The sequence below is a fragment of the Trichosurus vulpecula genome, chromosome 2 (genome assembly GCF_011100635.1).
Source record: "Trichosurus vulpecula isolate mTriVul1 chromosome 2, mTriVul1.pri, whole genome shotgun sequence".
NCBI classification, from domain to species: domain Eukaryota; kingdom Metazoa; phylum Chordata; class Mammalia; order Diprotodontia; family Phalangeridae; genus Trichosurus; species Trichosurus vulpecula.
The window spans coordinates 86980663-87007942 of NC_050574.1; the positions used below are offsets into that span (position 1 = coordinate 86980663).

The following is a 27280-nucleotide window of genomic DNA, read 5'->3' on the forward strand; positions in this document are numbered from 1 at the left end:
AGTAAAGAGCAAGTACCCTAATTCTTGTGAAGCCAGTAGTGAGTTTTTCAGTGTTAAATATTAATTTGGAGAGGCCTTTGCCGATAAATATAGGAGTTTAAGTGAATAGGACAAATTGAACAAACCTCTAAACCTTAAAACCCATAAAATCTCCAGTGATCCTTCATTCAAAATAATGTAAGTGGCTCAAATTCAGATGTAAGAATTGCACAAAATGCCATGCTTTCCCTCCAAACTTACATGTCTTCCTATATGCCAAATCACTAAAACTTAAACTCTCCTTCCTAAACAAATTAGAATTTTCTTCCCATAGGTTACTCTTGGCCTTTTTTGGGCTCTCTAGTTATAATGTGAATAATTTTTGAGAATGGCCACCCACTCAAGCCTCAGCCCCACCAATATGGGGCTTGTTATTCTCATTGTTGTGGGGATAGAGCCCCCTGTGATTTGAAAAAAAAAAAGTGTCAAGGCTTCTGAACAAAAATTCCCACTTTAACAATTTTACTTATATCAATGCTCAGGAACATCGTTTATACTTCTAGTCTATGCCACAAAATTGTGGTGGAGGCGAAACACCCTGAGAATATTGGTTAAACAATAGAAAAGTTGATTACATTGCAATATATCTCATAAGATGAATAACAGTGATGATAAAAAAGACCAACTTCATCTAAATGCTCACTTTTTCTTCTTTTTAAAAATGTTTTTATCTTTTTTTTTACCTCAGTTACATTTCAAAATACATTTGTCTATCTTCCCCCTCCCAGAGAATCATCCATTCCAATGTAGAATATTAAAGAGGAAAACAAAACAGTTCAGCAAAACTATCCAACAAGTCAGCCAAGTACAGCATTTTATTTGGTGTTTCACACCTATAATTCTCCACTTTTGCAAAAAAAAAAAAGCAGAAGGTATGTTTCATGTCTTTTTGTTAGGGCTTAGCATGCTTATTACAATTTCATGATTCCATTTTTACTGACTTGTTATTATTTTTATTTGCATTTCTATTGCACTAGTCCTTGTGTGCTTTATTTTCCTGGTTCTGCTTGTTTCATTATGATCAGTTCATATAAGTCTTTACTTTATTCTTTGTATTAATTGTATCTATCATATCTTACAGCATAGTAATATTCTATTACCTTAATGTACCACACCTCATTTGGCCTTTCCCCAACCACTCTGTTTCTAGCTCTTTGACACTACTAAAAAACTTCTAAAAATTGATATTGCATTTTGGTGTATAAGGAACCTCTCTTTTTTATCAATGATCTCCTTGGTTTATATGGCTATTCATATGATCTCTAGGTCAAAGGATATGGAAATTATTCTTAGCACAATTCCAAATTGCTTTCTAGAATGGTTAGACCAATTCACAGCTTCACCAATAGGGTATTAACCTTCCTTTTCTTCCTCAACCCATTCAACAACGAAATCATTTTCATCTTTCTCAAATTGCTGGGTATGAGGGGAACCATTGGAATTGTTTTGATTTGCATTTCTCATGTCATTTGTGATTTGGAACAATATTTCATATGGTTGTTAGAAGTTTGCAATTGTTTTGATGACTATTTCTTCACGTTCTTTGATTCCCTATCCATTTGGGCAATCGCTTTTGGTCTTATGCATTTGTACTAGTTTCCTATTGATCTCCATTTCTCTTTAACCTCATGCCCTCTTAAGTATTATAATCTACTATCATCCTCCCCACCTTTTTGTCCTTCCTTTTTTGTTTTCCCCTTCTTTCTCTCTTTGCTCACTTTTTTCTTCTCTCATCTTCCCCCTTTTCTTTACCACTTTGTACCTAAGCAGTCCCATAAATTCCCCTGGCAGTCTTATTCCACCCTAGGCCCCACCTAAAAAGTCTATTGCAAAAGGACTCAGCCAAACAAAGTGTGTTTCCTCTGAGGCCGTAGCCTACCCAGATTTCTGGGTTCTCTAGGGGATTACAGTTTTCAGGTGAGCTTTCCTCTGCAGAGGCATAAGGGATCAGCAAAGGTGACCTTAGGCTATGTAAGTGACTGGATAAGGCAGAATGAACAGCAGCACCTAACTATAATGTGAAAGCTGAGGTTAGTGGACATGGGCTGGGACCTGATCTAAGATAGCATTATCTATCATTCTGTCTTATAGATATATGTTATATAGTTAGAAATAGTTAGATAAGGTAATTATCTATCTTTTTAAATAGTCCTATAAATAGTTGACAATAGTCTTCCATGGAAAATCATACAGGAGCTGATACTTTGATTCCTACCTATAGCTGCTTGTAAACAGAGGGTATATCAGATTTGAAGTTTTCTTTGTTCTTCAGCCCTTAATTTTGGAGTTGATAGAAAGTGAAATGGGAAGCAGATGTGAAGAAATGAAGAAAGTAGATAATACATAGAAAAATATAGTAGAAAATGGACTAGACATGGCTGCCTTCATAAAATTCAAGTACTGTTTGTCATAAGGGATGACTAAGAGTGTTATGAAACTATGAATGTAGTGAGGGAAAACACACGCTCAGTCCCATATACACACATATGCACATGCACACACGCACACGCATGCACACACACACACACACACACACACCACACATACCCAAGAGGTCAATAAGGGAATATTGGGGGTGTCCAGTGGCATAGGGAGAGCTAAAATGGTTTCTCAGTGTCCCTTCCACGAGAAACATTTTATGATTACCTGAAAGCTTGGGGCCAGCTCATACTTCTCAGTTCTTACTTCAAAACCACAGAGGCAAAGAATATCTGAGTTTGAAGGGAGCACACAGATTGTCTGGCCCAGCACTTTCAATTTGCAAGTGGGGAAACTGAGACCCTATTTGCATCTGCCCAATTTATGATAAAGGAAAAATAGAGTCAGGACTTTAACCAAGATTTCCTAACTCCTAATTTAGTGAGCTCTCCATAACATAATCACATCTCCTTAAAATGACAAATAGCACTACTGAGCAATATGTTTTGCTCCTGTTTCCATAGTCATGGCCTCTTTTAGCTGGAGAGAGCCCTTGACCTGAAATAGGATATAGATTATGATGTGAGGAAAAAGGGCAGTTAATAAGTCAGTTCCTCTGACATTCTAGAAATTTTAAATCTAGGAAGTAGTTTAGAGTTCATCTAGTCTAGTACCATCATTTTATTAAAATAAAAGGAAATGTAGTGCCAGGGATTATAATAAATGACTTGCCCAAACTAAGTGGAGCTGGGGCTTCACATTTCAATGCATGGATGCATAAGCAATGACTCTTCATATTTAATTTTTTCTTTGTCACTTTGCTCCTCCTTAGTGGAAGAAACAGCAGTGAAACAGAATGGGCAGACAAATGGGAGCTAACAAGGGGAACTAGACAGTGGCCCAGAAACATCTGCATTCCTGCAATATATGGATTTTCTTTCTGAAGGGTTGGCTCAGAATTTGAAACCATATTTTTAAAAAGAGATTCCCCTTTGAGTATATGGGAAGGTGTAGGTACATAAGTAGGATAGTTTTAGAATTCAGCCTTAGATATAGTTCTGACTGTCCCTTGTCACTTTGGAAGACCATCTCTTTGAATAGTTTTTCTTTATCTATTTTCTTTATCTTTTCTTCATCTTTTTTCCCCTAGAAGTTAAAGCTTTCTTTTCTCTTTAATCCCTTACTTGCTTTATTCCTACACATTTTCTCCTACTCTGAGCACAAGACGACTCTTCCCTCCTCATGGTCTTTATAGTCCTTCCCGACCTGTCAGATTTGACTCCCTCTCTCCAGTAGTCCTGCTGATCTTGACTGATAGAAATGAATAGGATGAAATGTCTTTTTGTGGTGGAAGCAGAAGAAGGAAGAAAGAGATGTAGTCTTTTAAAAATATCCATTTCTTGCCTACCTTGGACCAAGGGTAATGGTGTCCTCCCAATTATTTATCCCTGCCTCTTCCATCTTCCTTCTCCTTCCTTTTTCATCTCTTCACTCTCCTTCATATCTACCTCTGACTTACTGTGACTATGAAGCTGGAGAAGTGTCCAAGCAGGAAGAGGAGGAAATGATTTATAATAGCACTCTCATATCTGCTTTCTCATTGAATATTCACAATTATCTAGGTAGGTAATTATTATTAGCAAGTCATTTTTAGATGAGAAAGCTAAGAATCAAAGGGATTATATGAATTGTTCACGGTTACATTCAGGTGGCAAAGATGATTCTGCTCAAATACAAGACTGGATTAGGTAGCAATTCAGTATAACTATACACACTTTGAAGTTAGGATTACCTTTGCTTAATACGATTATAAGGAAATGATAATAATTCCTTAATATGAATCACCCAGGGTCTCCCTTATAGTCTTGCTCCTTTCAGCTTATTTCCCTCTACCCAATATAGTGAAATAGAAAGAGAAAATGGAGGGGGAGAAACTGCCCATTTAAATTACCTGCCTTTTGTAAAGTAGAGTAAACCCCAGTTTGAGCTGAAGAGTGAATTGAAATTTACGCTCAGGCAACATTTTAGGTCATACAAAGGTTCAGGTCCCAAGACCCACTTTGAATAAGGAGAATTAAGGCTTGGCTGGGCTTGAAGACATTTTTCAACCTAGTCTTGGTGACTGGGAGATGTACAGGAATAGGGAGAAGTAAGACAGCAGGACATCCTCCAATCTGGGGATTGATTCCCCTCATCTATAAACAAAGTCCTGGGTTGGTAACTATGGAAAGAGCATAGCTATCTATTTGAGGAGTCAATGGTATGAAAGTAAGATAGATCACAATAGTTAAGATATATGAATAAATAAAAACATAAATTAATAATACTGAATATACAGGCAAATGCAGCATATGCAAAATAAATGCAAAATTTACAGGGAAATCTTAAAATGAGTTATGAATCAGGTTCTTTGGGGTTTTTTTGTTTATTTGTTTTTGAGGAGGGAGTCATGATGGGTAGGGTAGAAGAGAGGAATAAAAGTTTAAGGAATTTCATTGCCAAAGGTGCAGAAACTAAAACATACAAGGAGTTACAATGTAAGTACCTTGAAGTCAAGATTGTGTCATTTTCCATTTTTGTATTGCCTCAGAGCTAGAAGAATGCTCTGTGTTTGGTAGGTGCTGAATACATACTAAATGTTGCTGGAAAATAAAAAGAGAAGCAGGATAGAACTACTAGATTATAGATGGTCTAAAATCTCAGGATAAAGCTTTGGCATTATTTTGTCTCATTGTCAATCTGATCTCTTTGAGTTTTGTTTTGTTTTTTTTTTTTGTGAACATAGAAGTTATCCAGAAGATTACACTGGCAGCATATGCATGATGGATTGGAAGACTAAACTTGTCTTATATTCCAGCCAAAAGGCAATGATCCTGAACTAGAATATGTTGTGGGGAGAGAAGAAAAGAACAAATGTGAGAAACCTTTCAGAGAAGGAATGCAAAGGTAGATAAAGGCACATATTTCTCTTTTAAAAAATAAATTTTACTGGTATCTTTTGTCCTTTCATTAAAATTATATTCCCCTTTGTATTTCTCCCACTCCTTCCTCATTCCCCTTAAGAGTCATCCCTTATAACAAATATTTTTTTTCTTAAAGAGAAAGGAATAAAATGTAAAAAAAAATTCAAGCAAAACCAATTAACACATCAGAGAAAAAATGAGATGTAAGTAATGTTCGACATCTGTGGACACCCATTTCTGCTAAGGAACAGGTAAAGAATCTCTTCTTTGGAGTCAAACTTACTCTGTATCATTCTTGTAGCATTTAATTTCATCACTTTATAATTAGCATTCTTCCCATTTATATTGTTATAGTTATTGTGTATCTTACTTTCCTGTTAAGTCCATTATTAAAATGACTCCATCAATTCTTTACCCCTGTCAGTACATGACATATTCTATCATTAGAGAGGGACCAGTCAAGGAAAGGAGATGGAGAAAAAGGTCAATACCCTATCTCCTAATAGGAAGTGTAAAACATTTAGAACACTAGAACTGGAATAGGGAAGGCTTACATTTGAATCTCACCTCAGAAATTTACTATCAATGTGACCCCGTGCAATTAACTTAATTTCTCAGTTTCCTCATCTGTATAATGGCCATAATAATGGTGCCCCTTTATCAGGAATATCCTCAGAATCAAATGAGATAATGCATATAAAACACTCTACAAACTTTAAAATATTATGCAAACGTGAGTTATTATTACCTAAGGATTATTCCTCTCCTCACTGCCACCTTAAGCCCAATCATAGCAGGAAGAAAATGAAGGCTTATAGCCTCAGAAGTCCTTTTGCTGTAATATTCAAACTGTGGGTCAAAGCCCACCTGAAGCAATTACTGCCCAGCCCCAAATGCCAATCAGTCCCAAAGTTGTCTCCCTAGTGCCCAACCAATAACTCTAGGTCTGGCAGGGGCTCTAAACTAGCTTGTTCTAAACCATGGTTTCTTTCTCTGATGTGGTCTTCTAAAAGCTGAAGTTGACTAAACCCTGCAAGCTTCCCTTAGGAAACTGTCAGACTTCTTTCATTCTTAAATGTATCTAATTCCATCTTAAAACGTTTTTGTTTGTTAGTTTGTAATTGTAGCTCAGGGAACCTATAAAAGGAATGAGTTCCAAATAATAACTCCAAGATGCATGATGAGGACAGCTATTGAGAGGTCCTTAAATACTGTCTTATAACTCCAAGTGGGTCCAAGTTTCAATAACTGGAGTCTGAGGAAAACATCTAGGGTCCCTTCTACATGCCCATGGAAGGAAAAACAGTAGACTTTTGTTTTATCTCCTCTCTAGGTCTGTCTGGAAAGACTGAGGAAGTGTGATCTTTTAAGTGTCTACTCTTGTCCTCCAAGAATGTCCCTTCTCCACTCCCACAAGAACAGCTCTTTCTTCCAGCCATCTGCTTTCCTGCTGATTGGCATTCCAGGTCTGGAAGCTGTACATAGATGGGTCTCCATCCCTTTCTCTTCCATTTACACTGTGGCTCTCACAGGCAACTGTCTGATCCTGCTAGCTGTGAGGAGGACTCCCAGTCTGCACCAGCCCATGTATTACTTCCTTTCCATGTTGGCTCTCACTGATCTGGGTCTTACTATGTGCACACTTCCCACAACCTTGTCTGTACTCTGGTTTGACTATCGCCACATAGCCTTCGATGCCTGCTTGGTCCAGATGTTTTTCCTCCATTCCTTCTCTGTTGTGGAGTCTTCAGTGCTTCTGGCCATGTCTTTTGACCGCTTTGTGGCCATCTCTAACCCACTGCGCTATGCCTCTGTCCTTACCAACAGTGTCATTGGCAGGATTGGAATGACTATTGTGGCTCGTGCCACTGTCTCACTCTTTCCTGTCCCTTTCTTGCTCAAGAGGCTGAACTTTTGTCCTAGAAAAATTCTTCTGTCCCATTCATTTTGTTTTCATGCAGATGTTATGAAACGGGCCTGTGCTGACATCACTGTCAATATCCTATATGGACTCTATGTAGTGCTGTCTACAGTGGGCATTGATTCCTTGCTAATTGTTCTCTCCTATGGACTCATCTTACATACAGTGATGGGTTTGGCCTCTCCTCGAGAACGGATTCGGGCCCTTAACACCTGTGTTTCCCACATTCTGGCTGTTTTGGTCTTCTACATCCCAGTAATTGGAGTGTCCATGATCCACCGCTTTGGTAGGCATGCACCCCCCATTGTTCATGCCCTTGTTGCCTATGTCTATTTGATTGTGCCCCCTGTTCTCAATCCTATCATCTATAGTGTCAAGTCCAAGCACATCCGCGAGGCACTGATCAAAATGCTAAGGAGAAAGGACCAGGGGTGATTTGTCCAGGGAATAGTTACAGGATCCTAGATATCCTTTGGTGTTTGTGGTGGTGGTAGTGGTGGTGGTAGACTGGGTACAAAGGGCAGACACTTAGCACCATGAATAGAGAAAGCTCTTTTTCAATCTTCTACTAGAGTGAAAAACACAGAGGGAGAGACTCCAAATCTGATGGTAGAGATAAAATCCCAACCTTTAGGCAACTCTAAGAAGTTCAACTAGATGGTCTCTGAATTCCCTTCTAACTCTTTATTTATGATTCTGTAAACCCAGTTTAATGGATTAGATAGGACACAAGCCCAGCTAATGGTTTAATGGAGTCATCATTATCCTCCAGCATAAAGTAATCTGAAGCTCAAAAGTATGAAAGAGAAAGGGAGCAAAATGAAAAGAGCTTTAGTCTTGAAGGTTGAAGATAGAGGCTCAAGTGTGTGATATGGCATTTATTAATTATGTTACCTTCAGTAGGGTACTTGACCTCCCTTGGCCAAAATTCCCTCAATGAAAAAAAGTGGTTAATAACATGCCATAAGTCTAGAATCTCATAGGAGTTTTCTGAAAGAAAAAAAAACAGGGGCTTACTGGTCACCATAACCAGTATAAACTCAGGGCAAATGACATGCACTAGTCTGTATCTGATACTCTTATCAGTACCAATGTCTGATTACTTTTGGGCTGAAAACCCCACTTGAACTTTATACTCCTACTAATTCCTCAATATGTGCTACCACTGCTGTTTGACTCAGACATGAAGCATCTGTACCTCTCTCCCATTCCATATTCAAGTCAACTGAAGGATTTGAACACAGATTTTGTTATCTATAAATCAAGTTTACAACCTCTTTAAAAATGTACAGAATTATGGTGCTAATTACCCACCCAGTGAAAATTTCCCCTAACCCATACTGCAGAGCCCAGACCTTTATTCTCATGTTGTCCAGCATGGCCGATTCAGGATACTAGAGCTAACTCACAGTTCTCTTATTCCCTGTTCCCAGTCTAGAATGATATCTCTTTCCAATGTCACTGCATTCAGGTCTTAGGAGCTTCCTAACTTCAAGCCTGACAAGTTTAGCCCACTCTTAGGCTTCTAATTCATCATCATGATCCCAATCAATACACGAATACTTCTTTGGGTTCTGGTTAACGTATAACATTATAATTAGCATGCTATCGATCAATTAGTCAAACATTTATTAAGTGCCTACTATGTGTCAGGAATTGTGATAAGCATTGGGGAAACAAAAAGAGGCAAAAGGTAGCCCCTGTCCTCAGGGAGCTAATATCTAATACTTAGGTTAAACTCATACTAAATATAGATTCATTTAGCCTGTTAGTGAAATCAGGGAGGCGTGGCAGATGAACTGAGTGTGAGAGCAGAAATGTAACAGCTGTTACCAATAACTCTAATGTGCTTTCCACTCAGGTCTTCCTACTCAAGGATAGCTCTCTATATTTCCTTTACTTAACTGGTGCTGCCTACAGACAACCAATAAAAGCTTGTCTTCCTAAATCATCTCTTCCGTTGTGGCTGCAGAAGTGACTACTTTGACAGGAGAAAAGGCAGGAAAGCAAAAGACTACTTTGTGGTAGAGTATTTTGGTACTGAAGGGTCTGATTTCCCTGTTTATCTCTGAGTCTCTTATTTGCTGCTATTCAGCATGCTACCTGAAGGATTGAACACATGAAACACCAAAGGGGTTTGTCAATTATGATTTTATACCATGAACAGTAATAGCTTTATTTCTGACATGGCCTTTTGAGTCTTTGTCTGATCTCTTTGGAGAGCCTATCAGAAACATGGTTTTCTAGTAGTTAAGAGTTATGATATCCTGACCCAGTATATCACCAAGTTTACCCTCAAAGTTGATAGATGCTCATTTTCATGTGTACTCCATATATCTCACTTTGGTATTATGAGCATCAAATGAAATACTATGAGATAAATGAAATAAATATGAGCTATTATTTTCAATGTTGTAGAGAGCTGGCCTTGAAGCCAAGAAGACTCGCGTTAAAGTTCTACTTGTGATACAAACAGATTGTACCTCCCTGAAAAAATGCATTTAACTTCTCAGAGCTCTAGGCAACTCTCTAAGACTTTAAGTTGCAGGAAGATGCTGACCTGCATTAGGGAAAGAAGTTTCCTCTTTTGGGAATTCTCTATACCAATAAAATCATAAGTCTAATGGCACAGCGGATATAATCCTAAGCCTGGAATTAGGAAGACCTGAGTTCAAATCCATACTTAGACACTTACTAGCTAGGTAACCCTGGGCATATCATTTAACCTCTGTTTGCCTCAATTTCTTCAACTGCATAATGGAGATAATAACAAAACCTACCTCAAAGAGTTGTTGTTAGAATCAAATGAGTTAATATTTGTAAAGCACTTAGCACAGTGCCTGGCACATAGTAGGCCTTTAATAAATGCTTATTCTCGTCCTTCCTCCGTGTCCTAAGTAACCAACATAGGCTCCTGGAAGTCAAGAAAACCTTTGTATTTCCAGATCTAGCAGTAGGGTTCCCACCCACTTTTTCACTTCCCTCTATTTTCCTATTCTCCAAGAAAATATGTTCCCCACTAATTCGAGAGTTAAATACCTCAACATTTACACATGTCTAGGTCTCATACTGATCTTTCAGTATTGTATGTTTTATGCATGAACATCTATATCAATGTCGTCAGAGCAGGTAACCAGGTATAACAGTCAAAATCCAGTTCAATTAGGTGTTTAATACTTTGTGACCATAATAGTGATGATGGCAATGTGAAGATGATAATGGAGATGATTTTGGTGATGGCTGTGAAGACAGTGTGCTACTGCAGGAAGACACAAGACTAAGGATCAGAAGACCAAGGACTAACACAGTCATTTATTATATGATCTGGAGCAAGTTCCTTCATTTCGCTGAGACTAAATTTCTTGTTCTTCTTTTTTACAGGGGGAAAGGCAGGGCAATTGGGGTTAAGTGACTTGCCCAAGGTCACACAGCTAGTAAGTGTGTCAAGTGTCTGAGTTCGGATTTGAACTCAGGTACTCCTGACTCCAGGGCCAGCGCTCTACTTACTGTGCCACCTAGCTGCCCCAAGCCTAAATTTCTTAATAGGTCAACTGGAATTTGCCTACCATGAACAATTATTGTAATTACTTTGTGAGTACTTCAATGGAATCGTGATCACATTAACCTGCATAGAAATGTTTATATTTATGAAGGGATTTAAATTGTAGTATCCTATAAAATTATGGCAGCAGTATGAAGGATAATGGTGGGAAACAAAATTGCATTGATGGCTATGATCCATTTAAGTGACTTTATTATATAGATTACCACCAGACTTGATTATTGTTGTAACTGAGATACTGATGAGAACATAGTCCATCATTTTGAAAAACTCATTTTTGTAACAGTATAATCAGTTGCATTTTATAACTTTGAAAATCATTCAATAACTTAAAACTTATTAAATTAACAATAATTATTTGTATGAACTGTGAAAATAAAGATGTAGATGTATTTATTATTAAATACACTGGGACCCAAAATACTACCAGGTGTTTTTTTTTAAGTGTTTCCTTTTAAACTTTTAATAGAATTCATCACTATATCTCTTCAGTATTCTAATGAGCTCATGACTACCTCAATATGATTAGTCACTTACATAGGTGATGTCACAACCCTACTACCCCTTTTCATTCTTTGTGATTCTTGTCGATGTCTTCCCAAAAAATTTCCAAAGTAGATCCACCAACACACTGCCAATCTTGACTTAGGTCTTTTGATATTTTTGTAGGTGCCAGTGCAGCACTTGAATTATTCATCAACTGTGCCTCACTTGTATCACGTGAAGGACCCATCTCCTTTTCTAATCACACATTTCTGGGTTAGTGTATTTTGTGCCAATTATTATACACAGCTCATCATTGATAATATGCGGCAGCTTACCTACATCTATGATGAATCTCTTAGATCAAGTGCACTTTTGATTTTTCAGAGTTTGTTGCATACCATGGTTCATAGTTATTTAGCATTACTGGAAATTATTGACATTAAAAGATGGATTTTGTTTTGAGGAACAGCCTCATTTATTGAAAATGCATTAAATAATTGATCCTTAAGTGACTATAAATCTTAAAAACAAACTAAATTTGATAATATACTTTTCTTATAATATTATGTCTCCAACTAGAATTTAATCTCCATGAAACCAGCTATCAGGAGCAACTTATATTCTGTTCCCTGTACTACCTAGTACAAGACTTTATATATATAATAAAGTCACTAATTGTTTTTTGAATTGAAATATGAAAGAATGGTGATGACAGTCATGACAATGAACATGATAATGATCAGAGAAGTAGACAAAAATAGGAAAGACCAACTGGTGACAATGCTGATGATGGAAAACATAATCAGCAGGAATGATGAACAAAGTGATATGGGGAAAGCATGGAGGAGATTGATTTGGCTTCTTCAAAAAAACCACGTTGGAAAGATGAATTTGAGTGGCTGAGGGCTTTTTAAAGATTTTCCTGAACTAATTATGTCTTTGGGTGGGATAATGTAAGAAATGGAGACAAAAGAACTGGAGATCCATTCCTAATGTTCCCCATTTCTCCAAGTTCCTTACCACTTCATAAAAATGGCTTGGAATAGAACAGAAAACTTCCCTCAGTTGTCCCAGGCTCTAAATTTGTCCTTTGTTCTTCCACGGACTATGTATAGGGAAGATATTTATAAATGAAGTTTCTCTGAAAAAGAAAAGAAAATCAACTAATCACATGGTTATCCATCAATACTTGCCTTGTATGTATTCTACTATGCCACTAGTGTATCTAAAAACACAACTCTGAGAAGGGAAAGAAATGGAGCAAGTAACCTCATCTAGAGTTCTCAGTTCTTCTGTTCCTCTTGGTGGCCAGCATGGCTGACTCTGCCTTGCTTTTTCCTCAGTTTCTCTCAGCATGCCACTAAGTATTCTCTTCCCAGGCTTACTATTACTCTTTCATAGAATATCAGAGCTGGATGCGACTTCAAAGATCATCTAGTCACACCCATATCTGAACAAAAACCTCTACAATATACTTAACAAGGAGTCATCTTTTTAATGTTTTTAGCAAGGAGTCATAATTTCTGTTTAATTTGTTCATTGAATGGAAATCTTCCAAGGAAGCCAGTTCTATTATTGGTTAGCTCTTAATGTTAGGATTACATGAAGCCAATACAGCCTCTCCAAGACCTCCTACTCCTTGCAATTCTGCTCTTTGAGGCCAAATAGAAAAAGGTGTAATCTCTCTTCTGTAAGATACTAATTCTCATTTCTATAATATCTTAAGGTTTGCAAAGTACTTTCTTCATGACAACCATCTATGTGATTGGTAGTGAAAGTATTACGTTACAACAAGGAAACAAGATCAGTGAGCTTATGTGATTTGGCCAAGGTCACATAGCTAGTAAATATCTGAAGTAGAATATAAAGCTAGATTTCCTTCTTTCCAGCCCAGAACTCTGCCTGCTGTACCACACTGCCTCTAATACTCAAAGGAGGCTTTTAATTTGCTACATGTTCATTCCTCATGGAGTCCTCTCTTTTCTGGGTTAAACATCTTTATAGCACTTACTCATAGGACATGGTATTCAGCTTGTCAATGTCTTTCTTTAAATGTGGCAACTAGAAATGAACACAACGTTCAACATAGGTCTAATAAGGGTGGTATGCAGTGCAACTAGTACCTTCTTCATTCTGGACATTATTTCTCTCTTAATATGGCCTAAGATTACAGTTTATTTTGACTGACAGTATTATTGACTCATCCTGCACTTGTGGTCTACCAAATCCCCTGGTTGGTTTTTTTTTGTGAATTTTCTGGCCACCAGCTCCAAACTACACAACCCACACTCTTTCCAACATCCCCACCTTGTTCCTAACAGAACTTTGGACATGGCCATAGCCATTGAAGCAACCCCGGATTCTGATGGTTAGTCAATAACCTTTATTAAACATCCACTATGTGCCAGGCACTGTGCTAAGTGATGGAAATACACCTATGAAAAAGAAAGGCCCTTTTTTCCCTCAAAGTGACTACAATCTAATGGGGAGCAAAGAAGGGAAGACACAAAAGGAATGTAAAAAGCAAAGGAAAATGATAGGTCATAGAGGACAAGCATTATGGAGAAGTCCAGAGAAGTGCAGCTAGGTTGGAAAAGAAGATATGGCTAAACTAGATCCTTCCTTAAATGGAGTTTCTGGGAAGAGTTCTCTACCTTCCACTCCCAAAAAGGGACACCAGGGGCAGTGGGTACTGATGAGTAAGTTTCAGGGCTGAAGAGATCTTTCAGTATAAAGGAACATGGAGAAATCCAGAACAGTGCAGCTGGGTGGAGAATGAATAAGAAAAATGAGCTTTACCTTATATTGCCAAGACCCAGGCCTTTACCTTATTTCCTCACTCCCTTTTTAATTCCCCTTTATGTGTTGTCTTCCCTCACTAGAATGTAAGCTCCTTGAGGGCAGGGACTATCTCTCCTTCTGGATTATATTTTTATTCCCAAGAATGGGGACACAGGAAAGGATACAGCCCTTATTACAATGTTTGAGAAATAGTAAGCACTTGATATTTTATTTCCCTCTCTATCCTCACTCCTCTCCTCTTGAATTCATTCTCTCATTTTCTCTTTCTCTTTCTCTCTCTCTCTCTCTCTCTCTCTCTCTCTCTCTCTCTCTCTCTCTCTTTCTGTCTCTGTCTTTCTCTGTCTCTGTCTTCATCTCTCTCTTTCCTCTCTGTCTCTCTTTTAGTCTCTGTTTCGCTCTCTCTCCATCTCTCTGTCCCTCCCTCCTCTCTGTCTCTCCCTCCTCTCTGTCTCTCTCTTTCTCTGTCTCTGTCTGTCTCTGTCTGTCTCTCTGTCTGTCTCTCTGTCTATTTCTGTTTCTGTCTCTGTCTCTCTCTCTCTCTGTCTCTGTCTCTCTAGATACATAGATGGATCTATTTATCTATCTATCCATCTATCTATCATCTATCTGTCTATCTAGCTAGCTAGCTATGTTTTTGGCTTTCTCTCTTTTTAACTCTCTGTCTCCATCTCTGTCTATGCATCTGTCTCTCTTTTTCTCTGTCTCCTTCTCTTTCTCGCCCTGCAAATTCACAGCACCCCTGAATTTCTAACACTGAAAAAACTATCCAACCATATGACCCCTTAATATGATCCCAGAACCTACATTTTAAGGAAGACACTCAGGTCAACTATGTCTTCCTTCCTTTCTAGGTTCCATTCTGACTTTCCAGACTTTCTTTAGCATGACCTCTCCCTCCCCCAGTCTGATACGTTCTTCATCCCCCAGTGTTTTCAACTTCCTTTAAAATAGTGTCTTCCTTCATTAGAATGTAAGTTCCTTGAGAGCAAGGGCTGTCTCTTCCTTCCTTCCTTCCTTCCTCTTTATTGTTTTATTTCTCTCTTTTTTCTTGTATTTATGTTCCTTAGCAAAATGTTTGGCTTTTAAGTGCTTAATAAATATTTGTTGACTTTATTTTACCTTTTACTGCTAAAGAAGACTCAGCCACCACATCTGGATGTCATGATTCTAGCACTATCTCCTTCTTGTCTTTCTCTCTTTATGCCAAAAAATCATAAAAGTCCAGGATGTCTTGCTTAAAAAGCTTTTATTTAACAAGGAAGAGAGCAATAAATGGGAATATTAAAAAATAGAGTTGCAGGTAATTGGAAGTACATAAAGATTAAAGTATCCAGTACTTACTGCATAATCCATCTCTAAACTAAGACTTTAAGTCATATTATATATAATTAAATTCAATAAGAGAGTTATTCAATCTAATTCTAGGCAAAATTTTAAAAAGTGCTAAGCATGAATCATAAAACTTGCTAAGCAATTAGATTTGGGGGTCACTAACAATGATTTTCCCACCCTTCATTTCTATGGAGCTTCTTGGTGCTAGAGGCAGATATGTGGCAAAAAATGGATAGAGTGCCAAGCCTGGAAACAGGAAGACCTGAATTAAAATCTGTCCTTAGACACTTACTAGCTATGTGACCCTGGGCAAGTCACTTAACCTCTGTTTGACTCAGTTTCTTAACTGTAGAATGGAGATAATAACAATACCCACCTCAAAGGATTGTCATGAGGATCAAATGAGATAATATTTGTAAAGTGCTTAGCACAGTGCCTGGCACATAGTACATGCTTAATAATGCTTTTTCCCTTCCTTTCCATTGGTTCAAAGGGTTATGTAGGGCAGTTCAACACATAGCTACTGAACACTACAATTCAGGAGGAGCAAGACTTTAAAATCCCATGTTGTTAGTCACTATCTTACTTAATAATGTCCCTTTCCCCTTAATTTAACTCAATGAGTATTTAGTCACTTCTGATTATTTGTAAGGCACTGGGGATATAAAGAAAACATGCAAAATGATCCCTAACCACAAATTTTACTTGGGGAAAACAGAGAAATTGCACTGATAAGGAAGCATAAGATTATTCAAAAGAAAGAAGATTACTCCTAACTAAGGAGATCATGAAAAGTTCTCCCTTGGTGGTGGCACTGTAGCTGAGCCTTATAGGATGCTAAGATTTCAAGGAAACAGAGATGAGGAGGGCATGAATTCTAGGCATAAAGAATCCTCTATGGAAAGATGTGGAAATGGGAGATTATTTGATGAGTTTGGGGAATAGGAGGTAGGGCAGTTTGACTTGAATGTACGAGCTATGAGAGGAAGAGATGTGAAATAATTCTAGAAAAGTATACTTGGGACAGACTAGTCCCCCTGGAAAGACTAGGAAACACAATGTTTAAGAGACTGTAAGCCGATAAGGGCAGTTTTTCTTAACCTCTTGAGAAGAGTACCAAAAAAATACACAGATATCTCACTTTGCATATAGAATGGTAGACTAGAAGCCAAGAGATGTGGGTTCTGGACTCTTCTCTGTCATTAAGTCATTTCAAGACCTCGAGCAAGTCATTTACATTCTCTGACTTAGGGCTGTGCGTCAGCAAAATGAGAATATTAATACCTACACTGCTAAACTCACAGAGTTGGGAAGAACAAATGGCATAAAAGATGTAAAAAATGCTATGGAAAAGATGAAGTATTTAGTTTGTGTTTTTCTTTCTTGTCCACATAAATTGTAAAATTTGCAAGAGCTTTACTCTTTTTTTTTTAATTTTTTTACAGAGCTTTACTCTTAATAGGGAATGGAAAGGACAAGCAGACGTTGTTCCAATATGTCTATCCAGTCCTGAAGATTATACATGCCTTGGAGTGGAAAAATGGTGAATGGACTAAGGCCTACAAGTCTGAGTTGCCTGAGGCTGAGAGAAAATGCTGTACAATTCGCTGGCGAATCTGTTTAGTCTTCACACCATAGACAATAGGGTTTAGCACAGGAGGTACTATCAGGTACACATTGGCCATGATAATGTGTAAGTTAGAGCCAGTCCTTTTGCCAAAGCGGTGTACCATAGATAGGCCAATGAAGGGAACAAAAAAGATAAAGACTGCACAGACATGGGAAACACAGGTGCTGAAGGCCTTTGACTGGGCCTCCCGTGTCAGGCCCAATACAGTCTTGAGAATGAGTAAGTATGAGAGGGATATGAGAACTGAATCCAGACCAATGGCAGAGATTATAACAATGAGGCCATAGATCACATTAATACGGATGTCAGCACATGCTAGTTTCATGACATCCTGGTGGAGGCAGTAGGAATGGGAAAGGATGTTAGAACGGCAGAAGGGGAGGCGTTTGATGAAGATGGGTAATGGGGCCATGAGGACTGCCCCTCGAATTACAGCTGCCAAGCCAATCTTGGAAATACGAGGTGAGGTGAACACAGCAGCATGGCGCAAAGGGTGGCAAATAGCCACATAGCGGTCAAAGGCCATGGCCAGGAGGACAGTGGACTCCATGCCAGAAAGGGAATGGATGGCAAACATCTGTACTAAGCAAGCATCAAACTGGATAGTGGTGGCATTGAACCAGAAGATAGCCAACATCTTGGGCATGGAGGAAGTAGAGATAAGGATATCAATTGTAGAGAGCATGCATAGGAAGAGGTACATGGGCTCATGTAGACTCCGCTCTGTTTTTATGATGTAAATGATGGTGAGGTTGCCCAATACAGCAACGAGGTACAGAAAGCACAGAGGAAAGGCCAGCCAAAAATGGGTTGCCTCTATGCCTGGGAGACCAATTAGGATAAAGTAGGTGGCGCTTGTTTCATTACCACTGGGAAATAACATGATGAAGGTGGTAGGTCAGGAGCAGGACCAATCCAGGAAAATCTAGAATACAAAGTTAACGAATTAAGCCTATTTTTAGAGACTTTGACATCGGAAATTAATCCTGATCCTAATCTAATTGAATAGCTGTCCCATTCCCTGACCCAAACTCTGAACTCAGGACAAATTGAGATTATAAACTTAATCCCAAACTAATTTAGCCATAATTGTAATCCCGCCTTAATTTTGAGCTCATCTATAGCCTTTATCCTATTTCTGAATTCACTGCTGGTTAGAACTCTAGCCCTAATATTAATCTCAAGCTAGTTGAACTCCATATTAGACTCAATAAGAAGAAAACAAAACCTCAAACATAGTAAGAGTCATGTGATTGTTTCTGTTTCAATTGTGTCTGATCCTTTGTGACCCATTTGGGGTTTTCTAGGTAGAGATAATAGAGTGATTTGCCATTTCCTTCTCCACCTGATTTTATACATAAGGAACTGAGCAAAACAGAGTTAAGTGACTTGCCCAGAGTCACACAGCTAGTAAGTATCTAAGGCAAGATTTGAACTCATGAAGATGAGTATTCCTGACTTCAGGCCTGGTACTCTATCCACTTCACCACATAGCTGCAATAAGAGTTATATTCTACTCCAGGGCTGTCCAAAACATGGCTCTTGGGCTGCATGGGGTGATTTATGCGCTCGCCTACAAGCATAGAAATTTATATAAATGCTTTAATAAATGAAGCCGAGCTACCACAAAGCTCTCACTAAGATGGCAGATCAAAATATATTGTCTATTGTTTCAGTAAACCCTAAAGTTGGACATCCCTGTTCTACTCTAAAAGATAGTTGTAACATTACTGAGAGCTTTGCTATATTACTGAATTTAATAAACTTCATCCTAATTTAATCATTTTCTTAACAAACCAAACTCAATGCAAATCAGAAAACTCTGGAACTAGTTACATGGTCATAGGCATATGTTAGGTATATAGTAGTATGGGCTTATATCTTACCAAATTGACCTGAACAAACCACTTAACTTCTATGAGACTTTGAGTATGACAATATTTTTGTTACCCGATAGTGTTATTTTAAGGAAAATATTTTATAAATCTTGAGATTTTATCATTGTGGATACTGACTTAGAAATATACAAAGGAAGTTCATACTCTTTGACCTAGAGATTCCATTCTAGAGATATACCTAAAGGAGGCCATTGATAAACATACAGGCTCCATGTACATACAATTTAGCAGAACTTAAAAAACATTAAAGAACAAGAAACAAAACAGATGCCCATTCATTTGGTAATGGCTAAAAAACAAAAAGAACACATGAATGTAATGGAATATTGCTGTGTTGTAAGAAATTATGAATATGATGAATACAGAGAAACAAGGAAAGATTTACATCTGATGTGAAATGAAGTAGGCAAAGCCAAGAAATTGATATATACAATGACTATAGCTACATAAATGAAAAGAACGACAACAAAATAATAAAGAATGGAGGTGCAAAGTTCCAAAGAACAGGGTTGGCCCCAAGGAAGAGACCTGAAAAGATACCTCTACCCAGTTTCCACAGAAGTACTTGTAGAATGGGGGCAGCTAGGTGGTGCAGTGGCCCCGACTTCAAATCTGGCCTCAGACACTTACGAGTTATGAGATTCTCGGCAAGTCACTTAACCCCATTTGTATCAGTTCCTCATCTGAAAAAAATTTGGAGAAGAAAATGGCAAACTACTACAGTACCTTTCCCAAGAAAACCCCAAATGGGATCACAAGGAGTTGGACACAACAAATAATTGAGGAGTTGATTACTAATAATATAATTATTATTACCAATTCAACTCCCAACATTAATCCTATGGTAACAGTAATAACCATTATCTTCACTTTTTTCTAATTGTAGCTCTAAATTTAATTTTAATCCTAAACAACTTCCTATATTAGTGGGCCTAGAAAACTAAGGAATATTATAGAAAAACTGCCATCACAATATTTTGGACCGGAGGTATCGTCACTTGCATTTTCTTAGGGAAGCAATGTGACATAGTCGACAAGAACACTGGTGCTTGGTTGAAGCCATCTGTGCTGCTTCTACCTGGGTACTGCTGGACGAGTCAATTAGCTGCTTTAAACCTCAGTTTCCTCATCTGTCAAAGGAAGATACTGATACTATATTGACCTGCCAAGTTTCTATAAAACAAGTGGATTGTAAACTATGAAGTACTTCATGAATATGAATTTTGGGGGGATTGCTTTGAGGCCTATTTGGGTAGGAGCTATAATATTTTTCCTAACTCTAACTCTTACTTGAACACTAATTCAAATCCTTCATACTAAACACAATTCCAATTCCTGACCTAATATTGTCCTTATATTTAACCCTATTCCCAGCTCAAAAACTTAAAAATAATTCAAAACCTTAAGTGATAAAGATGGATGAGGCAGCCCAACACAGAGTCAAGTCAGAAAAATCATAGGGGAAAGGCCAGTCTGAAAGGGGTACTCACCAAAACTGAGTGGCCAGTAAGGCCCATTAGCTTAGAATTAACACAGCTTGGCAGCATGGTGTACAGAGTGTTGAGAGTGAAGCGAGAAAGACCCAAATTCAAATCCTGCCTCAAATACTTTCTAGATGTGTGGATTTGGGCAAAGTATTTAACTTCTTTGGGGCTCAGTTTTCCTTATTTCTAAAATAATGATTTGTAACCCTAATAGCCTTTAACATCCTTTTCTACTCTAAATCTATAATTTTATGATCTTACCTTTAATCACAAACTCAATATATTATTTGGAATTCTCAATCTATTCTTAATACCTACTTCACCCCCAAAGCAGTCCTTAACACTAATGCTGCACTTAATTATAAATCCAATCCTAATCCTTAACCTAAAAGTATCTCTTAGTCTGTTGCTAGGCCTAAGCTTCATCCCAAATTCAATCTTAACTGGAAACCCAGCACTAGCTATGCTCTTAGTTCTAACCACAATTATAATTCTAACTTTCAACAGAATACCAACTCTAACTCTAAATCTAATCCAAATGAAAACCCTACCCCAGCCCAAACCACCTATAACTTTGGCCTATCTTCATCATATCCTCTAGGACCTTAGACCATCCATTACTCATTCTATTTCTTTCATCTGCAACTTCTTCCTGCAATTTATTTTTTCCCTTCTTTCTATACATATTCCCAAATCTCTCAAAGCAATACTTACTAAAGTGACAGCATAATAACCACCTCCCTACAACACGGTAACTTGTTCTCTCTTTTTTCTGCCATGATCATGCTTATTAAAACATTGAGCTATGCCCAATTTCTCCAAATCTGTCCTACATCACCACTCTATACAACTGCTCCCTCCAAGACAACCAGTGATCTTATCTCTGAATCCTGAGTCTCTTTTTTTGGTTGTTTTTACCCTCTCTTACTTCCTAGAAACATTTGACACTGTTGACCTTTCACTGGTTTTAATTGTTGTCATGGTTCTACTCATACCTCTCAATGTAGAGAACTTATTTCTAATTACTGTAGCATCCCTGAAGTGGAATATGTTGCCTCAGAATATAGAACGTTCTTTTTTCTCTAGAGGTTTGCATATAAAGCTGCAAGGCTACTTTTTAGGGATGTCATAGAAGGAATTCTTGTCTAGGAGTCAGACTGTAAATCCAAACCAGATTCTCTGGGATCATCCAGCTCTGAGATTTTAAGATTCTCTATGGCTACTTCTGGTTCTTTTCCTGGCTTTTCACACTATTACTCTCTAAATAGAAACACTGCCCACCAAAACGTTCAGCTGGTTTGAAAGTGTGGATGTGCTTGTGAATTGGAAAGAACACTTCATACAAAACAATGAGAACACTAGAGTTTAATCTGAGTTTTGCTACTTGATGAGTGACCTTGAATGAATCACCTATGTCTCTGCACTTTAGTTTTGTCATTTGAAAAAAAAAATAGGATTGGGCTAAAATCAAGGGTTATATATCTGGGGCCTGTATACTTTTAAAATGTTTTAATAACTATATTTCTATGTAATTAATTTGCTTTTAAATCCTATGTATTTCGCTTTATATTTTTAAAACCTTATTCTGAGTGGGTTTCACTTTACTACCAAAGGGATTCCATCACACACATACACACACACACACACACACACACACACACAAACACACACACACATACAATGGTTAAGAACCTCTAGACTAAGTGATCTCTAAGGTACCTTATAACTTTAGGATTCTTTGAGTCTTTGGGCCGCTGGACTATGAATCCAGATGGAATGTGGTAGGAAGGGGAGATTTCCCTTTGGCTTGTGTTTCTAGAAACAGAGACAGGGGACCAAGACATCTCATTTGTGCCTATAAGCTGAACTCAATGAAACTAAGAGCTTCTCTTAATTCAGTTGCATAAAATGATTGATTAAATTGCCAATGGTGACCAAAGGGCAAGGGGCTATAGGTACTTAGATCATCTCTGCTAAAAAAATATGGAAAAGAATGTTCTTGGAGGAAATTCTAGAAGTACCTGGAAAATTCATAGTCTTTCTTCCTGTACCTAGATACAGAAGTCAGATGTCAGGAAAACTCTTCTGACAAGAAGGGAATTTCAGAAGTCCTCAGATCCAGCCTCAAGAAAAGATACAGCATTCGTAGCAAATCAGAGAAGGCAGTAGTCACGAAGTCTCATTATTCAATTCAAGATCATTTCTCTCCCAGAATCCTCTTGCTTTAGGATGAAAAGCTTCTTTGATTTTCACCAAGCCAGTACCTGAAGGGCATGTGAATGTTTCTTAGAAGGTAGATGAACACAAATAGGCACAGGAGAAAGAACAAGATAAGAGCACCGGAAAGAAAAAAGGCCACATTATTTGGAGCAGAGATACAAACTCCCAAATGTCATGATTCTGGAGACCTGGGCTCTCACCTCGATTTCTCAATATGAATGTTGACCTTAATCATTCTCATCTTCTCTCTGGGTCTCAGTTTCCCTTGCTTCCCAAGGGAAAATTAATATGCCCTCTACAGGGGTCAGAAAATCATAGATTCAGACTTCAGATGCCCAACTCACTCATTTTACAGATGCTCAGAATGTAAGTTCCTTGGGGATGGGGACTCTTTTGCTTGCTTATAGCCTCATGCTCCTCAAGCATGTGTTCTCAAACATCCTTGTATGCCTAGTGCTTAGAACATAATAAACCTTTAATAATCTATCAATCTAGATATGAATCTAAAAACAGAAGCACAGAGGTTAATTCACTACCCTATGGTTACTAGCCAGTTAGCAAGTGTCTAAGTCTGTATTTAAATGCAGTTCTTCCCAAGTCCAACCCCATGCCCAATCAACTTTACTACACTTCTCTAGGTTCCTGATGTTCCCCTGGCTGATAGGCCAAGGACACCACATATACTGCTTACAAAAATACCTTCTTCCCCTCTCCTACCCATCCATCATACAGAACTAAGCTCCTTAGTTTCTCTCCTTACTAATGTCCAGTCTGAATGTCATTAGGTAGACAAGTGGAAATTCATGTGAAATTAGTAAGATTCTCATGACTCAAAGCTATCAATTAGCAGTAAGAAAAGGGATAATGGCACAGTTTAGAATGGGCTACAGAACACTAAAATTCAGGGAAGTTTCAGACCTAGAGGGAACTTTGGTTGAGCTAGTCCCAGAGTCTCTGAGAGAAGTCCCTTACTTTCATAACCCAGTTAGTTTCATACAGGGAACCTCCTTTTCTTTAACCAAACATTTTCTCTTAGCCCCTAAATCAGTGCTTCTTAACCCCAGATGCAGAATGAACCATAACCTTTTCCACAGATTAAGCATCATCTCTAACCGCAGACCAAGCTGGTGAACCCAAAAACTCAGTATGGCCTACAGGAAAGAATGATGGATTTTAGGTTAGATGACATTGAACAACTCACTTAATCTTTCTGGGTCTTAGTTCCTCATCGATAAAGTGAAGGTATTCTATAATCCTATGAACTTAGCCATAGTTTGAGATCGAATGTTAACTAGCATAGACTATATCTTAATTCAGACTGTAGCTTAAGCCTCAACCCTGACCACAGACTAAAAACACAAATTGGCCACATATTCTTCAAGTATCTTCTTGGGAATATCAACAAACATAAGCATAAGCGATAATTTTGGAAATTCCTTTTCACTCTCTACATTTGAGCAGCTTATCAGACTGTTTTTAATCCCTTTCCTCTTAACATTGCCTTCTCTGCTAAAATTCAAAGTACCAAATGCTGACTTGCCTATTTTTTTTTTCACTCTTCCCTTTGTGGGCACCATTCCCCACCCCTCACACACCCACAAATCTCATTCTCTACTTGCCACACAAGCCTTACCAGAAAGGCCTCCCTCCCCTGGACTCACCTAAGCTGTAGAGCAATCAGGAGTAACTTTTTTCTTCTCACTCTCTCAATAGAAAATTGTGGGTTGGCTATTCTCTGGGCCTCTCAGATGTTGGTGCATTTATCTCTAGTCTCCCATCATACCAATGAGTCTGTAACATGTAACTGCAATTCTGTTTTCCCTCTTGGGAGGAGAGTGGAGGAGGCAAAAATTAGAGGGGTACTCTCTGGGGATATACTTAGGCCAGCAGAGAACCCCCGGCTCATGTGAATAAGTTGTTCTTTCCTTTCTGGTCCATTTGTTTAATGTATTATTGACCAAAAATCAGGTAGAGCAAAGGATAGAAATTCCAGGACCAAAAAATCAGAACATATGCATGTGAACAAGGGTATAAGGAGGTTCTCCTTCTCCAGATACCTTTTGTACCAAAAGACACTCTTCTCCCACCACTAAAGGGCTCAACCAGAAGAGAAGCCCAACTTGGAGATAAAGGGATAGATGAGATAACCCTAGAAAGGTCCATTAGCTGCTTTTAATACTGAAACTTGTTCTCTTCCTTCTGACAGTCAACCTGGCTCTAGTAGCTTCTTTAATAAAAGCAGGATGAGTATTTTTTCCACCTCCCTGGGGTCCAGGCCTCAGCTCTTCAGTCTCTCTTGGGCTCTGGAAAGTGGTGTCTGGGTGAGCTGTCATTGGGGCTCCTTTGTGACCAAGCCTTTTTAGTAGACTCCCCCTTAAACTCCCAACATTAAATTTAAATTTATTTATTTATTTAACATATTTAGTTTTCAGCATTGATTTTAACAATAGTTTGAATTACAAATTTTCTCCCCATTTTTACCCTCCCCCCACTCCAAGATGGCATATATTCTGGTTGCCCTGTTCCCCAGACGGCCCTCCCCTCTATCACCCCCCTCCCCTCTCATCCCCTTTTCCCTTCCTTTGTTGTAGGGCAAGATAAATTTCTACATCCCATTGCCTGTGTATCTTAATTTCTAGTTACATGCAAAAACTTTTTTTTGCTTTTGAACATCTGTTTTTAAAACTTTGAGTTCCAAATTCTCTCCCCTCTTCTCTTCTCACCCACCCTCCCTAAGAAGTCAAGCAATTCAACATAGGCCACATGTGTATCATTATGTATAACCCTTCCACAATACTCATGTTATGAAAGACTAGTTATATTTTGCTCCTTCCCAACCCATCCCGCTTTATTGAATTTTCTCCCTTGACCCTGTCCCTTTTCCAAAGTGTTTGTTTAGATTACCTCCAACTCCATCTGCCCTCCTCTCCATCATCCCCCCCTTTTATTTTTTTATCTTCCTCCCTCTTCTTTCTTGTGGGGTAAGATACCCAATTGAGTATGTATGGTATTCCATCCTCAGGCCAAATCTGATGAGAGCAAGGTTCACTCATTCCCCCCTCACCTGTCCTCCCCTCCTCCCACAGAACTGCTTCCTCTTGCTACCTTTATGCGAGATAATCCACCTCATTCTATCTCTCCCTATCTTCCTCTCTCAGTATGTTGCTCTCACATCCCTTAATTTGATTTTATTTCTTTTAGATATATTCCCTTCATCTTCAACTCACCCTGTGTCTGCTCTCTCTCTCTCTCTCTCTCTCTCTCTCTCTCTCTCTCTCTTTTTCTCTCTCTCTATGTGTGTGTATATATATATATATATGTATATATATGTATATATACACATAGATATATACATATAAACACATTCACTTATATATATATATACATAAACACATATATATATATATATGCATATTCCCTTCAGCTACCCTAATACTGAGGTCTCATACACGTCATACACGTCATCTTTCTATGTAAGTATGTAAACAAAACAGTTCAACTTTAGTAAGTCCCTTGCAATTTCTGTTTCTTGATTACCTTTTCATGCTTCTCTTGATTCTTGTGTTTGAAAGTCAAATTTTCTATTCAGTTCTGGTCTTTTCACTGAGAAAGCTTGAAAGTCCTTTATTTTATTGAAAATCCATGTTTTGCCTTGGAGCATGATACTCAGTTTTGCTGGGGAGGTGATTCTTGGTTTTAATCCTAGCTCCATTGACCTCCGGAATATCGTATTCCAAGCCCTTCGATCTCATAATGTAGAAGCTGCCAGATCTTGGGTTATTCTGATTGGGTTTCCACAATACTCAAAATGTTTCTTTCTGGCTGCTTGCAGTATTTTCTCCTTGATCTGGGAGCTCTGGAATTTGGCGACAATATTCCTAGGAGATTTCTTTTGGGGATCTATTTGAGGAGGCGATCAATGGATTCTTTCAATTTCTATTTTGCCCTGTAGCTCTAGAATATCAGGGCAGTTCTCCTTGATAATTTCTTGAAAGACAATATCTAAGCTCTTTTTTTGATCATGGCTTTCAGGTAGTCCAATAATTTTTAAATTATCTCTCGTGGATCTATTTTCCAGTTCAGTGGTTTTTCCAAGGAGATATTTCACATTGTCTTCCATTTTTTCATTCTTTTGGTTCTGTTTTATAATATCTTGATTTCTCATCAAGTCACTAGCTTCCACTTGCTCCAATCTAATTTTTAAAGTAGTATTTCCTTTAGTGATCTTTTGGACCTCCTTTTCCATTTGGCTAATTCTGCCTTTCAAGGAATTCTTCTCCTCATTGGCTTTTTGGAGCTCTTTTGCCATTTGAGTTAATCTATTTTTAAGGTGTTGTTTTCTTCAGTGTATTTTTCTGTATTCTTTTGGGCCTCCTTTAGCAAGTCATTGACTTGTTTTTCACAGTTTTCTCGCATCCTTTTCATTTCTCTTCCCAATTTTTCCTCTACTTCTCCAACTTGCTTTTCCAAATCCTTTTTGAGCCCTTCCATGGCCTGGGACCAGTTCATGTTTTTCTTGGAGGCT

General features: G+C 38.2%; 2 protein-coding genes across 3 annotated transcripts; one reads left to right on the forward strand and one right to left on the reverse strand.

The window, feature by feature from the left end:
• Nucleotides 1-3880: 3880 nt before the first annotated feature.
• LOC118839144 (olfactory receptor 51I2-like) lies at nt 3881-7776 on the forward strand. Of its 2 annotated transcripts, XM_036746586.1 has the most exons (2): nt 3881-3907; nt 6838-7776. In XM_036746586.1, exons 1-2 carry the CDS (start codon nt 3881-3883, stop codon nt 7774-7776), a joined length of 966 nt encoding a protein of 321 aa, XP_036602481.1. The 2 variants fall into 2 exon arrangements, with proteins under 2 accessions (XP_036602481.1, XP_036602482.1); XM_036746587.1 differs by lacking the exon at nt 3881-3907 and having other exon boundaries at nt 6814-7776.
• Nucleotides 7777-17082: 9306 nt separating this feature from the next.
• LOC118840201 (olfactory receptor 51E1) lies at nt 17083-18036 on the reverse strand. The gene has a single exon (XM_036747699.1). The coding sequence runs from the start codon at nt 18034-18036 to the stop codon at nt 17083-17085; it is 954 nt and encodes a 317-aa protein (XP_036603594.1).
• Nucleotides 18037-27280: the final 9244 nt, after the last annotated feature.